At 31.1% G+C, this 14612-nt stretch overlaps 5 protein-coding genes across 5 annotated transcripts in view; 3 read left to right on the forward strand and 2 right to left on the reverse strand.

Moving 5' to 3' along the window:
- Positions 1 to 1057: 1057 nt before the first annotated feature.
- HELRODRAFT_71418 (hypothetical protein) lies at positions 1058 to 6308 on the forward strand (the record flags this gene model as incomplete). Its single annotated transcript, XM_009012085.1, has 5 exons — positions 1058 to 1095; positions 3108 to 3311; positions 3562 to 3700; positions 3829 to 4028; positions 6152 to 6308. Coding segments are annotated over 5 exons (738 nt in total), but the record flags the coding sequence as incomplete, so codon positions are not given.
- A 335-nt stretch (positions 6309 to 6643) lies between these two features.
- On the reverse strand, positions 6644 to 7896 carry HELRODRAFT_166917 (hypothetical protein; the record flags this gene model as incomplete). Its single annotated transcript, XM_009012086.1, has 4 exons — positions 6644 to 6745; positions 7096 to 7206; positions 7309 to 7484; positions 7848 to 7896. The coding sequence occupies 4 exons, from the start codon at positions 7894 to 7896 to the stop codon at positions 6644 to 6646; spliced, it is 438 nt and encodes a 145-aa protein (XP_009010334.1).
- Positions 7897 to 8246: 350 nt separating this feature from the next.
- HELRODRAFT_166918 (hypothetical protein) lies at positions 8247 to 10272 on the forward strand (the record flags this gene model as incomplete). Its single annotated transcript, XM_009012087.1, has 5 exons — positions 8247 to 8289; positions 9121 to 9151; positions 9455 to 9584; positions 9853 to 10041; positions 10174 to 10272. 5 exons carry the CDS (start codon positions 8247 to 8249, stop codon positions 10270 to 10272), a joined length of 492 nt encoding a protein of 163 aa, XP_009010335.1.
- Positions 10273 to 10982: 710 nt separating this feature from the next.
- HELRODRAFT_166919 (hypothetical protein) lies at positions 10983 to 12115 on the reverse strand (the record flags this gene model as incomplete). The annotated part of the gene is made up of 4 exons (XM_009012088.1): positions 10983 to 11195; positions 11363 to 11526; positions 11636 to 11816; positions 12044 to 12115. 4 exons carry the CDS (start codon positions 12113 to 12115, stop codon positions 10983 to 10985), a joined length of 630 nt encoding a protein of 209 aa, XP_009010336.1.
- Positions 12116 to 13236: 1121 nt separating this feature from the next.
- Positions 13237 to 14612, forward strand: part of HELRODRAFT_166920 (hypothetical protein) — a gene marked incomplete at both ends in the record, with an annotated part of 1974 nt that continues 598 nt past the window's right edge. The window contains 2 exons of the mRNA XM_009012089.1: positions 13237 to 13341; positions 14336 to 14603. Coding sequence (XP_009010337.1) covers positions 13237 to 13341; positions 14336 to 14603 — 373 coding nt within the window. The remainder of the gene's footprint in view (positions 13342 to 14335; positions 14604 to 14612) is intronic.

Here is a 14612-nt window from a genome sequence, read left to right on the forward strand (position 1 = left end):
GTAATTTTTCAGAAACAAATAGTAGATGTTATTAGTAAAGCAAATATTACAGAAATTCAAACACAAATAAACTAAAAAATTTATTGCAGATCCTCCAACCTTTTTGGAACCAATGAAGGATCAAATATTTCATTTGCACAAAACTGGAAAATTGGAATGTCGAGTCCACGGAATACCATACCCTAAAGTTTTATTCAAAAAAGATTGGAGAATTGTTGCAGGGTCACACAGAGTACAAACTATTCGTGAAGAATATGATCACTGGACATTAAACGTTAAAAATGCTATACATAGTGATGAAGGGGTTTATGAATGTGTGGCTGAAAATGAAGCTGGTAAAGTTTACTGCACTGCAAATGTGAAAATAACTGGTTTGTCGACTTTTTTTAAACTATTTAATGTTTGTGTACACAAGTAATATTTTAATTATAAAATTTATATTTCAATTTTAAATAATTTTCTGGTTGTCACAAGAGATCAAAGTAAATGCCAAGAAGCTGATTGAAAAAGGCAGATGTGGTACTGAAAGGTTTAAAAACAACGAATAATCCCAGTATCCGGTAAAGAGGTAGATTTGCTACAAAAAAGAACATAAAAACTTTAAATAGAGCAGTCAGCCTAGCATATGAAAAAACATATTAGAATTTTATGAAATGAAAAAATTATTGGTGAGACTAATAAGGATAAAGGAAAAATGGAAAAAAAAAGCTGGCCATACTGTAAAATACTGGCCATCTCATATTTTCAGTGCGCTTTAGGGTCTGGGTCATTCTTAAGTTTTCATGAAAAATTATTTCTCAAATTCATGAAATTTTACAATTTTCATTGTTTTTCAATAAATATTTATTCCCTTTTTAAAGATTTTATTCATTTCGATTATTTTTTAATTGATTTATTTCATGTATTTGTATAATTTAATTGATTTATTTCATGTATTTGCATAATATTTCTGCATATTTAGATTCTGATTTTATTTGCTTTAACTTATAGATATATCGATTGAAATTTTTCAGCCAAAACTGGTTTATGGAGAGACGTTAAATTTAATCTTGGCGCTGTTGAAGATTTTTTTCATGTTGTAGATGAAATTGGAAGGTAATTTTTACGATTTTCATAACATGACATAAACAGAAAATAATGAGGCGCGAACTGTCGTTCCTATGCCTCCAACAAATTATACCCCTCAAATTAAAAGCAAAATTAGAAAAATAATAGTAATAACAAATAACAATAATAATTAATTAATTAACTACATAAAAATAAACTATATTAATATAACACCAAAAAAATAATATTCTATATAACTATAGAAGTACATGCATGAAGTCACACAAATGAACACATATCAAAGAGTTAATTAATTAATCCATTAATTCACGACTGCCTAGATACATATACATGCATATATACATGAAAGCATACAAAATTTACACATGCAAATTCATTCGTCTGTACAGCAAAACAAAGGAAAAAAGTCAAAAATTTATCCAGTCAAACATTAAATCTTTATCAAACATATAAATTAAACAAATCGGAAAGGAAAGCAGGCAGAATGATCTCAATCTCTTGTCATGTTGTAAACCAAACTTATGTGTCGGTAGAAAGGAGAAAGGTAGAAAAGAGTCGTACAAAATTTGACAATTGACAACGTAAGTATAAGTGAAACTAAAGTTTGCAAATTCCTAAAAATGTACCTAAATACAAAATTAACATTTGTACCTCACTTAAAAATGTTGCTTCAAAATTCGCCAGAGGCTTGGGCTTAATCAACAAATACAAATTTTATCTTCCCACTAAAAGTAAAAATGCAATTGTAATTTAGTTTGGGCTTTAACGTACAAATTGGACGGCGTGATGGCTCAATGGTTAAAGGCGCTTGGTCTTGCTGCTGCAATGACTGGACTCGAATACAAAGAGATCCTACAAAGATATCCTCGCCTAACATATGCAATGTGTATGATACGTGTTTTTTACGCGTATTCATATACGCTGTGTTTGTTTGTCGTTTAAATCTTTGAGGCAAGCCCAAAAGAGAGAGTAACCTTTAACCTTTTTTAAATCAAACATTAAAGCAATTTTTCAACTCATGAAAAGGGCATTAAAGTACTCTCAGACATCTACCTTCACTCAATAAATTATTCTAGAAATTTTTCATCACAATCAAATCTCAACTTCTCTTTCAAGCAACAACATGCTTACCTTACAGGAATTTTTGTCTTCAAACAGCAAAATGGATTTGTTTCGCATGCATTTGTTGATTACTTCAAATACAAAAAAGCCAGAGAAACATGAAAATATATCTGTCTTGTTTTAAAACCGGCAAAATAGAACATTTTAGTTTTCCTTAATAGTTGCTCGGGTTCCCGACTCTGGAATAAATTTCAAAAACACAACCTAAGCTGCAATGTTATATCTTTGTATAAATTTAAAAAGATCTTGAAATCATTCATGAAAGACTTTAATTTGTTCTAATATTTTTTAAATTATCATTAGCACTATATTAAAACGCTGAATTATTAGAATTTTGTTTGTTTTACTGTACTCCTTCCGTTCAAAATTACTTATATTTAAATAAACTCTTTTGAAATTTTTGATGTAATTATTATTTTATAGCCCGGTGGTAGTTTTCCTTAAGTCGAGCACAAGCTATATGGCCTAACAAAGTAGGACGACAATTTGCAAGTAGAATAGAGTCAAGCAGTTTTTATGTTTTCTTTTGGCCTTGGCGACGTGGATACAGTAAGACAGACTTGAGTGTTTTAGGTTTTGGTCAAAATATTTTATTTTTCATATACAAATGAGTCATAAGAATTCGGCAAAATATTACATCATTTCCGCCAAGTTGTGTATTTGGAAGGCGAGACATATTTAGACAAATTTACAAATTGTACTTATATTATTATAACAAAATTAATATTAATAATTATCATAAATTAAAAAATGTTTATAGTGAACAGAAATATATCAATAAATTAAAAAGTAGAACGTAAAATTATTCAAAAACAAAATTCATTAAATATTTTTTATTCTATCAAATCATAAAAAAGATTTGTTGGACCGCAATTATTTTATTCTAACAACATCTGTTTTTATTTTCAAATGATTAGAGGATCGTGTGGAATCGTGCGTCGAGTTATAGACAAGAATTCAGGTAACCAGTACGCATGCAAATTCATACAGTACAGTGACCTGGCTACCAGGGATGAGTTAGTTCAAGAACTCGAAATATTGGCACTGCTCGACCACGCAAATGTTGTTCAGGTGGTTGATGGTTATGAAAATAAAAAGAGACTGGCCATTGTCATGGAAATGTCAGTTATCGTTTTTCCATAATAATTTATTGTTCTATTATAAAAACGTTAATTATATTTTACATGTTTGTTTGTATATTCTTGTGAATTTGCGGATAATTGAATAAATTTATATATTTTCAAAGTTTAATTTGAATTACATGTTTAATTTGTATTTATACTTTAGTTTGCTGATTTGTAAGCAAGGATGTCATAAATCAGATGCGTTTAAGAACGACGTAAAATGTTTATAATAATAATGTGCTGTTAGAGTGACAGGTGGTGAGTTGTTGCAAAGGCTGGTCACCGAAGATTCTTTGACAGAAAGTGAAGTGGCTTACTACATACGTCAACTGCTCATTGCTCTCGAATACATGCATTCGAACAATGTCATCCACCTAGACCTCAAAGTTTGTTGATTTCATTACATTTTTTATATTCCAGTAGCTATTTTGTAATATTTATATATTTTAAATATTATTCGATATTCCCCTTTACAGTTTAAAAGATTAATTAATTTATTTTAATTTTTACTAAGCCTGAAAATTTGCATCTTTCTAACCAAACAACTGATGAATTGAAGCTAATTGATTTTGGCTATTCGCGTCTGTTTCACCCTCTTCGTAAATTGCACGTCAAATATGCCACACCTGAGTTCTGTTCACCTGAAGTGGTTATTGATGACACAATCACTCCAGCCACTGATGTTTGGAATGTCGGCATTCTTACCTATTTGCTGTAAGCAATCTTTTTACTGCAATGGTTTAATTTTTTAAATTTAAAATAAAATATTAAAAATTTAACCGACTAGATAACATGATTTAATTTACCCTATTATTAAATTGATCAAAATTTTATTGCATTCTTTTGCATTTTAACAAACAATCCTATTTGAATATTATTAACAATAGAAATAAATTTTTCTTTGTAATTGTTATTTTAAGAACATAGGTAAATAAAGATACTTTAAATTTAATTTATTTGTCTATTATGCAAAAGCAGGGTTTTCCATATAATTAGATTAACTTTATTGGCACTCGAATTTACCCGCGCACAGGTTTGCCCTGGCCTGGTGTCATTCTTTAGTTTCCACGAACAATCAATCACTCATCAAATTTTACAATTTTCATTGTTTCAGAGTTTATTAATAATTGTCATAAATTTTGTTAAGATTGTATTTATTTTGATTATTTTTTTTATTTTATGGATTTGCATCATATTTCACCATATTTATTTTTTTGCCTGGTGTCAGATGAACCGTAACAATCAGTGACCATTATTATTAACAGACCTTTTTTAGGTTTTTATTAAAGGAGTTAATAAATATTCAGTTTTTGATGATGTCACCTCTTATAGTAAGGTCGCAGTTGTTTTCAGTGACGATCTAAAATGCAGCAATTTAAAAACTGGAATTAATGCTGTATTTAGATCACCACATTAAAATCCTAAAATATTTTCAATATTGTTAACTATATTTTACATGATCAAGTTTCTAAAACAAAAACATATCTAGTAGGTGATTTTTTTTAATTAAAGGTAAATTTTTTCGATCTATCCCTATTTCTTCTAATATTAGTATCGTCTTTCAGTTTTGTACATTTAATACTCCAACTCATCATTACAAGATAATATTTTGACATATAATTTAAATTGACAACATAGTGGAAAGATTATAAAAGATGACATAGAATCATTTTCTTATTTCCTGCATAAACCTCTTTCTTAATGATCAAACAAAATAAGCCAAAACTTTTTCAATAAATAAACTTCTAGCGATATCAACAGGTTAAATTTTATGATCAGCGGAACAAGTGAATCTAAATATCAACAATGATTATGTCATAAATACACATAAATATACAAACTCAATAATGTATTCGCGATTTGTTTTAATTCAAACTGCTGCCAGTTTTTATTATTCACAAAAGCAAATTTTAATTTTTGTAAACTTTCACTTTGAAACAATATCTTTGGTATTAGGAACGTATGCAAATTGGATCCGAATTTGGATCCACCCGGATCCATCATGAAGATTTTGATTAGGATCTAGATGTCACGGATTTCAAGTTCTTGGATTTGTCCCATATCTAGGAGATGAGCAAAAAAATTAGTCTTGAATATTTTTCATTAAAATTTGAACCAAACCTTTCGTAGCTATGTAGAAAAACGTTACACAAGTTGAATTACTTCCAAATGCATAATACCTCCTCAAGTCAAGCCAATGATTAAAACAAGGTACAAATAAAATCTTCTGAAAAATTTGATCCTGGCTTGTACTCCAGAATGAACATCTGACATTATTCTAGCATTGTTTTAACCTTGGCTTCAACTTAGAATAATATCCATTCGGGATTTAATAACAACATTTTTAGTAACTATGTATTATGTTAATACATATTATGTATAAATAAATATACAAATAACAAATTGAAGCAATATATATATATATATATATATATATATATATATATATATATATATATATATATATATATATATACATACTTATTAATGAAAATATTTATAGAAAATGAAATTCATATCGATCGGCCGTTTGGTGGCCCCATCATAATTGGAGGCCCGGGGCGGTCCGCCCCCGCATCTCTCGGTACGCTAGTGGAGTAATTGTCTATAAGTATTATTGTACATGTATGTTTTGGTGTATATTCTATTCTTGCGCTTTTTGCATGAACATCGTTTTTTTAATATTTTTTAGTTTTAAAATTACGCTTACTTTTAAGGTTAAGATTAGTAACCAAACTATTATTTTCTTTTATGGTCTCCCGCATTTTTGATTCAATGAAACTTTTATTAAATTAAAATGGAAATTTTTTTGAAATAAGTTGTATAAATCAATTTAGATTAAGTGGTATTTCCCCGTTCTATCGAGAAACGCACAAGAAAACGTTGGCAGACATCCGTGATGGAATGTGGGAATTTGATGCTCAGGCATTTGCTGACATTTCTGCTGAATCGAGAGATTTTATCAGCAAGCTCCTCCAAACAGATCCTAAGTAATTATTATATATTTTCATATTTTTAACAATCCAAGTTTTCACAAGACCCACTTTAACACAATCACAATTGAGTAATCACCGCATATTCAACACATTAATAGAAAAATCCATTCTTTGGCACAAATCATTTACATTTTCATAAAATGTTTAGGAAAATAGTTTATATCCCTCATTACTTTTTTATTTCTCACTAGTCTGGTATTATTTATTACTTATTTTTAATTCATTTATGTATTTATTTAACTTATATATATTCATATATTTACTCTAATACTTGTTTTTTATTTTTCTGTAACATGTAATTTTTATTTTTTAATATTTATTATTTTATTTTCATCATATACCGTCATATACCATATTTTCATGAGCAACAAAATGGCGTTTAAGATGCCCGGGTCTGCAGTTGCAATGGCTGGCTACGAAAGCAAAGAATTCTGCCTATCACATGCAATGTTTGTAATTTATGAATTCGTGCAGTATAAGTATACACTTTTTAGCACCTATCTCTCTAAGTAACGAATTCCAGATTGTCCGGGCTGTCACTGTCAATCTTCTACCACTAATCGCCGTTTCAGCTTTACAACAATTTTATGAACTATCACCATTCCATTCGCTGCTAATCTTAGTCGAAAATTTGACGGTACAATATCAACCCATCTACAAACTTCATCAAAACTGACATTTGAATGCCAACTTTGCAATCTTTGCAAGCTCCTTACCTACAACACCAGCCACCAACACATTGGGCATAAATGTTCAGTTCCTGGCTAAAGATAACTCCTAGACACCTTACCGACTAAAGTGGTATTAAACCAATCCAATTTATCGCCCATCATAGGCATCGATGTAGAACCATGACAAGAGCCAAACCAAATTAGTTCTGTTTTATCAGGATTAAGCTTCAACCGGTTTCACAATAACCAAACATCAATTTTTGCAATACATGTAGCAATTCTTGTTAATATTATTGGTACCTCATTAACATCACCCAGACAGTAAACCTGAAAGTCATCGGAGTGCTTGTTTGCAGAAATACCAGATTTTTCTACTTGTTCCATAAGATCAGAAACGTACACCAGAAACAACAGCGGTCTAAGTACCGAACCCTGTGGCACTCCCAACCAATAATTCATATTTCTCAGACGAACCACCCGCAAATGACGCTTGCTAGTGACGCCTAGTCAAAATTTACTGCAGCCACTGCAAGGTTACAATTGATACTCCAAACTCATGAAATAGACGAAACATCAAAATGGCATGGCTAACCGTTTCAAATGCTAAGCTGAGGGTCAAGCAGCGCCAGGACAATTTTTACCCTATCAAAAATCAAAATTCAACTGACGCAGAAACTGTAACAACATGCAAGTCATTATTATAAAATGAGAATGAAATTATAACGGAAAATAATTAATAGATTTAAAAGGTTCAATCATGGAAAATAAAGTTATGACATAAGAAAGAAACAAATAAATAATTAAATTAAGTTAATTTGTTGACTTGTTAATGACTAAATAAATACATATAATTAGTTACGTGTCACCTTTATGCTGATGAAATCCAATTGCACGGATCTGGTCGTCCTGAGTCATCGTGTCAAGTGAATGATATGGTGTCTGGCGCAGTAAACGTAAAAGTCATCAAATACAATACAATTAAAGAAAATTAACAAAATTGAACAAATGACAAATAATTATTGTGTGATAATATATTTTAGGTGTCGTAGGATGAAGATCTTATCCTATTAAGCTGTTTGAGTCGCGACTTTAGTGGCGAAATTGCAAGTGGAAAACAGAACGGTAATTAGACATAACGCGGCAGGAACCTACTTTCTTTATTATGCGCACAACAATTTTTTGCATTAGTTCGCTGTGTGAAAATAGTTTCTCATTAACGGTAATCATTGGAGAAGCTGCCATGTCATTTTGTTTTCTCATGCCAAATGCGCAGTGTTAATCTTCATCAGTGCGGCACAGGCAAGAGAGGTAGCTGCCTCGGGCGGCACTTCTATTAGATTAGATTTTACTAAATTATTGAAGGCTTTTGCATCTGAAAAGAGTAGGAAGTAAACTTCTTACACTAAGTCATGTTAAAATATGCCCATTTTGCATGTATTTGCTTGCTTTTTGTGTTTGTACTGTTTGGATTTAATGTTTTGCAAATGTACGTTTTGTACGTTACTTTTAGTTTTACTTAAAGGTATTTTTTAATATATTAGTGCTTTTCAGTTAGGGCGGCAAACTGGAATCTTGTCTTAGGTGGCAAAATACCTTGAGCTGGCATATACCGGTTACGTTGCACCAAGCTTGGTTTAGGTTAATTACACTTTGTAACCTTTTTGTGCTGGCTGCGATGATAGCCGTGTCGTTGGCAAATTGAAGTAAAGCTAATTTTTGGTTTTTAAATTGAATGTGGGTTCCCACACATAGCCGCACTGTTGAAATTTTTTTGATTAGTTTTCTCAACGGATTGAAACAAATCAAACGACAATGGAAAGACAATGGCCTTGGAGAACCGGACCGGAATAGGAGAAGTTAAGTTTTCGCAACCTAGAACATATATTGAATAATCGGCATAAATATTTTTAATAAGTTTTTTATCTAGAGTGAGATGTGATGATGATTAAGGGTAAAGATTATGAGGCTGTGGCTGGCTTCCCAAGATGTGTTGCCAAAATCTAAGAGAATGATGATGATATTACGTTGGTGTTTTTTCTCATAGTTGACTACGTGCGTTAACATCTGAGCGCGCTCAGTAAATCTACCAAATTTTGAAATAGTTACACATAAAATATTATTCATTTAAATTAATCTCAGCTCACACAAGATACAAATACTTTGTTTGCAGGTTAAAAAACTAGATGTTTGAAAAAATGATTTAAAATATGTTGACGTTTTCTGACGTATAGGGCTCAAAGAAATTATAGTGTTTTGTAGCAAATTTTAAAAAATATGAGATTTCAAAATATGACTTGGTCATTCTTGCAATTTTAAAGTTTTTAAATCTTTCAAAAATATTGACAATTTTGCTATTTTGCATTTATTTCCAGTGTCTTTTAAAATATTTTTAGTTGTTTGTTACTTTTTTGTCAATATTAAACAATTACTGTTTATTCGTTTTTAATTGAATTGTTAAAACACTTTTAAACAGAAAACGACTAACGATAAAACAAGCGCTGATTCATCCGTTTGTTGAACTTTCTAACCACAGAGGTCTCGGCCATCGAATCAGCGTTGATAGGCACAAGTCTTATATGGTCAGGTCAAGATACGAGGTGATGGTCGGTTTTTTGTAAAATATTTTGATATTTTAAATTTTACAGCTAACGAGCTGGCTCAGAAGGTAAACGTAGAGAGTTTTTCAAAAGAGCGTTCATCAAAAAAATTTCAAACATGCAAATCTGCATGCAATCATTGGTCTGAGAATTGGACACTAGCTTTCACAGCATTTGTGTTTATAGTTTTAGGTTGTGAATATACAAAAATAAAATAATTTTTTAATTTTCATCCCTAACTTTTCATTTTTATATTCATTTTTATTTTGTGCAGAGAGGTCTGAAAAAAGTGAAAAATTGTGTCATACTTCGACCACTGACGTCTTACCAAGACGAAGCTCCTCCGATATCATTAGAAATTGATTTGGCATCTAGTCTAGGCATCGAGGATGGAAAGAGCGATGTTGCAAGTAGTGATGCTGGCTCCAAAGTTTCTGAATTTGGACCTAAATTATTACTGAAAGTATGCTTTTTTGTATATCTGCATATAGACATGTCCGCACTTCTGCATGTTTATATTGTTGTAATACTTTGATATTCGTTACTACAGACACCAGTGTTATAACTTTAAAGATCTCTATTTTTCCAACACCAGTGTTGTAGCTTCCAACGATCGTCAAGTTATCGTTATTACGTAGATTCAAGATTTCCGATAGATAAATACAACTGCAAACTTGGTTGTACGTTTATCTAAATGCCAACAGTTATAGAAACATTAAATTAATCCAAGTAACTATATAAATCACAATTACAACTTCTCTTCAAACTTAGCTATTGACTTTGTTACTCTTGCCCTTTATATAGCCTCTACAGCAGATTTTTACAAACCTTTATGGTGTGTAAAGATTCTATGGTTTACGATCCATGAAACATAGCTAAGTTAACAAATATAACAAAATAGCAATAATTAATTATATGGCGTAACTCCACCATTCCAGTAGTTATAACAATACTCCAACTTTAACTTGGCGTTACATCCTTATTTCAATTAATTGCGGCTAACTTATTCAAATGAACGCCTTTCTTCTTTGTCCGTTTTTTCTATTGTCATAGGTTCTGCAAATCACGTCATTTAATCTGTTAGTGACTTTGTACCGATCTTTCCAATAACTTGGGAAGTTTGCCGGGCATCTCTTTTTTCTGCGCTGTAGATTGTACAACCAAACCAGGGTTTTGCTTTTGAAATCTGCGTTATTTCTTTTTGGGTCATGCTACGTTTCCGTTGTTTCGGTTCCTCTAGACATAGACAGACGTCGTGGTTTTTTTTTAATTTTGTTGGCCATTCCAGCAAATGTTTTTTTCTATTGAGTTTTATTGTAGATGACCCATTCTTATGAGGTTTATTGTAGATGACCAGGACAATAACCTAAGACACATGCTGTAATATCATTGTTGACATCTTTTTCAGCATGATTGAGCGATACAAATTTCATTCTTCTCCCCAAAGAAAACGTCCGTGATATCCAGGTAGACGGGAATCAAGCTTTCCTTCCAGGTGCATGTTGAAGGGATTATCTCAAAACTTGAATCAGTGCCTGTTACCAATTCGTATCCTGAATGAACATTCGCATTAACACCACCTTTAATGACATTTTTACCATTTAAATAATCAACTTCCTAGTTTCGATCAAAATGAATAGGGTTAAGCAAGTTTGGTGGTTAAGCAAATATTCGAGCAATAGTCATATTAAAAGTTACAATGTCCATGTCACTGACAACTTCGCTAATATTTTTAAAACATTCATCGTCGTTTTCGTCATCATCTTCATCATTACGGTAAGTACATTCTTCACGTCGACACATGCATCGCAATTGTCAAGTGCGTTGCAATTAACATGTGCATCGTAGTTGTTACGTGTATTGCAGTTATCGCGTGCTTCGCAGTCGAAATCATCCGTAGGAATGATAGACTTACGATCGTTAATATAATTGTAGGTAGTTGAATAAGCTGGTGAGATGATGTTGTTTCTTGTTTAATTGTTTCTATTGTGTCATCATTTGGCGGCTGGTCGTATTAATCTAATATAATCGGATGTGTGTTGATCGATCGTTATCACGTGCGTCGCAGTTAACACGTGCTTCGCAGTCAAAATCATCCGTAGGAATGATAGACTTGCAATCGCTAATGTAATTGTAGGGTAGTTGAATAAGCTGGTGAGATAATGCCAGGATCTTGTATAGTTGTTTCCTGTACAACTGTTTCGATTGTCTTTTTATTAAGTGATGTTTTTCCAAAGGCTGATTATATTATTCTAATAAAATCGGTTGTGTTAATTGAACATTCTGTTCATATCGGTTTATTATTCTATAGGATCCGGAAATTCAAACTCGTCCGGATCGTTACTTTCGATTATCAGAGTATCCCTTAGGCGGTTTATCAAAACTGCCTTTGCTCTTTTCGGGTCGAGGTTTATTGCCGTAGTTTATTTCTCAGATTAGTTGTGTTGAGGTTTTCTTGTACTGACATTTTTTATTGCAGGAAGTTTTGAACTATCAAAAATCTCTTTTCTATCACCAATGTTGTAACGCTTTGACATTTGTTACAACAGACACCAGTGTTATAACTACAAAGATCTCTATTTCCAACACCAGTGTTGTAGCTTGAACGATCGTCAAGTTATCGTTATTCCTAGGTTCAGGATGTCCGATAGATGAACACAACTGTTTCAAGCGCAAATTTTGTTGAACGTTTATTTTAATGTCAACAATAATAAAAACACTAAACTAATCCAAGTAACTACATAAATCACAATTACAACTTCTCTTAAAAGCTCGCTATTGACTTCGCAACTTCTGCCCCTTATATTGCCTCTACAGTAGATTTTTACAATCCTATATGGTATGTAAAAATTCTATGGTTTACAGTCCATGACAAATAGCGAAGCTAACAAATATAACAAGATAAAAATAATTAATTTTATAGCGTAATTCCACCATTCTAATGATTCTTACATGTTTGCATATTTTCATGTATGCATTTCTACATGTTTTTATGTCTGTATATTTATGTGTCTGCACATTTGCAAGTTTGTATATTTGTATGTTTATTTTTATTTTCATATTTTTATGTATGCATGTTTGCCTGTCTCATTTTCACATATTTGAATATTTACGCGTCTGTCCATATATTTGCATATTTTTACGTCTACATGTTTGGATGGTTGCATGTCTTTTTGACAAGAAACAGTATTTTTGAAATTTTTTATTTGTTCTAATTTTTAAAATGGCAACTATTTTTTTTTACGATTTTCCCTTTAATTTTGCATTACATTTTTTTAAATATCAGTAGCAAACACAATGCATGAAACTACGCGTAAATGAGCACATCAGACATCTTGCATGTAAATGGCGGAGATATCTATGCATTTGATCCTAGTCACTACAAGAGCGGTGCCAAAAATTTTAGCCATTACACTAAAAATTTTCTACCGTCTTTTGTTTCAAAAAATGCATCATAAATTTTTAGAAACGCAGTAAATTCAGTTAATGGGTTTTTATTGTTTTCACAGTTTTACGTCATTTATGAGATGGACACTTTAAAATTCATTGGATGAAGTTGTTGATCATAGTTTTTTTTTATAGATTTTTATAGAATAGAGATTTTTTTCAAATTTCGAACTATTCAAGTTTTTTTTATAATAATTGACCCTCCCCAGTGATGTGGTACTTGGTAGCTTACTTGCACTGGAGTGCTACCAATTTAAAATTCTTGACACCTAAGTACTTGGATTTTTACTTGAAAATTTACATGTACAACGTGCAAGTGTTTTACAGAAATTTACAAAATTATAGTTAAAAGTTTCAAGAAAACTTATTTTTATGAAGATTTTGGCCATTTTTCTAAAATTGTTTAAGCAAAATTGAGTCAGACTTAAAGCCAGATTTTGTCATATAAGTTTCAATATGCCATATATATGTATCTATGTTTTGTGTGTACTTGTATACACGCCTATTTTATATGTTGATTATTAAACGTGTTGTATATATGAAAAATGATTTTAAGTGCGAAGAATTACGATTGTACTGCTTGATGTGATTATCTTAGTTATATCTCAATTACTTTTAAATTACCACTACCAGACATTGCACCAAGCAAAGATTAAGAAATTTGTTTTTCAAAATGCATTAACATGAATGTGCATGCATACATAATCACACATGTTTTTATTATACATGCAAGTTTAAATGTATGTTTGTTTTGATGTATATGTTTTTGTATGATAGTATATATGATAATTGATTAAGAGGTATAAATTCAGTTTGTATGATATTTATATTAATTTATCTTTAAGGATAAATAAAATAAATAAAAACAAAATAAAATGTCCCATATCAAAATTTGATTGTTTTTTAGCAGTTATTTACAGAATTTGGTTTTTTATTAGTAAAATCTATGACACTACTTATTATAATAAGTTTGATCATGATCAAAAGTTACATTAAATTTGGTAAGTGGAAACCTTATCTAATTATAATTAAAGTTGTTGACCACCTTTTTTTTAGTTTTGTTATTCATCCTATCTCAAAACTACAAAATTTTTATGGAAATTTTTAAAATTTTGTTAAAATTACTTTGCTTAATCAACATCTGGTACAATGTAACGTGTTATTATGATACGCTCAAAAATTAGAATTGATTCAAAAAATATGACTAAATATACTACAATAAAAAAACTAACGATACATTGAAAAATATTGACTATTATAATAATTGAGTTACTATAGCATTATTATTTATCATGATAAAATATATTCAGGAAATTGGCCAAACTAACTTTCTATCAACGACGACCTCCATATTAGACGTGAGTGAAGCTTCATCAGATTGGGGAAGAGAATATGAGGATGAAGACACCTGGTTCGAATGCCCCATAGATTATCAAACAGGACCTGACACTCATCTCTTTCCAACACGTGATGTTGCATTGTCCTTGAGGATGGCCAAATACAGAAGATCAACAGGAATGCAACAGTATAGTGATGCAGTGTTGCCATCTTCATCGAGACGATCTAGTATTAAAGCAAGTTACAATC

Source organism: Helobdella robusta (genome assembly GCF_000326865.2).
Source record: "Helobdella robusta unplaced genomic scaffold HELROscaffold_10, whole genome shotgun sequence".
Classification (NCBI taxonomy): domain Eukaryota; kingdom Metazoa; phylum Annelida; class Clitellata; order Rhynchobdellida; family Glossiphoniidae; genus Helobdella; species Helobdella robusta.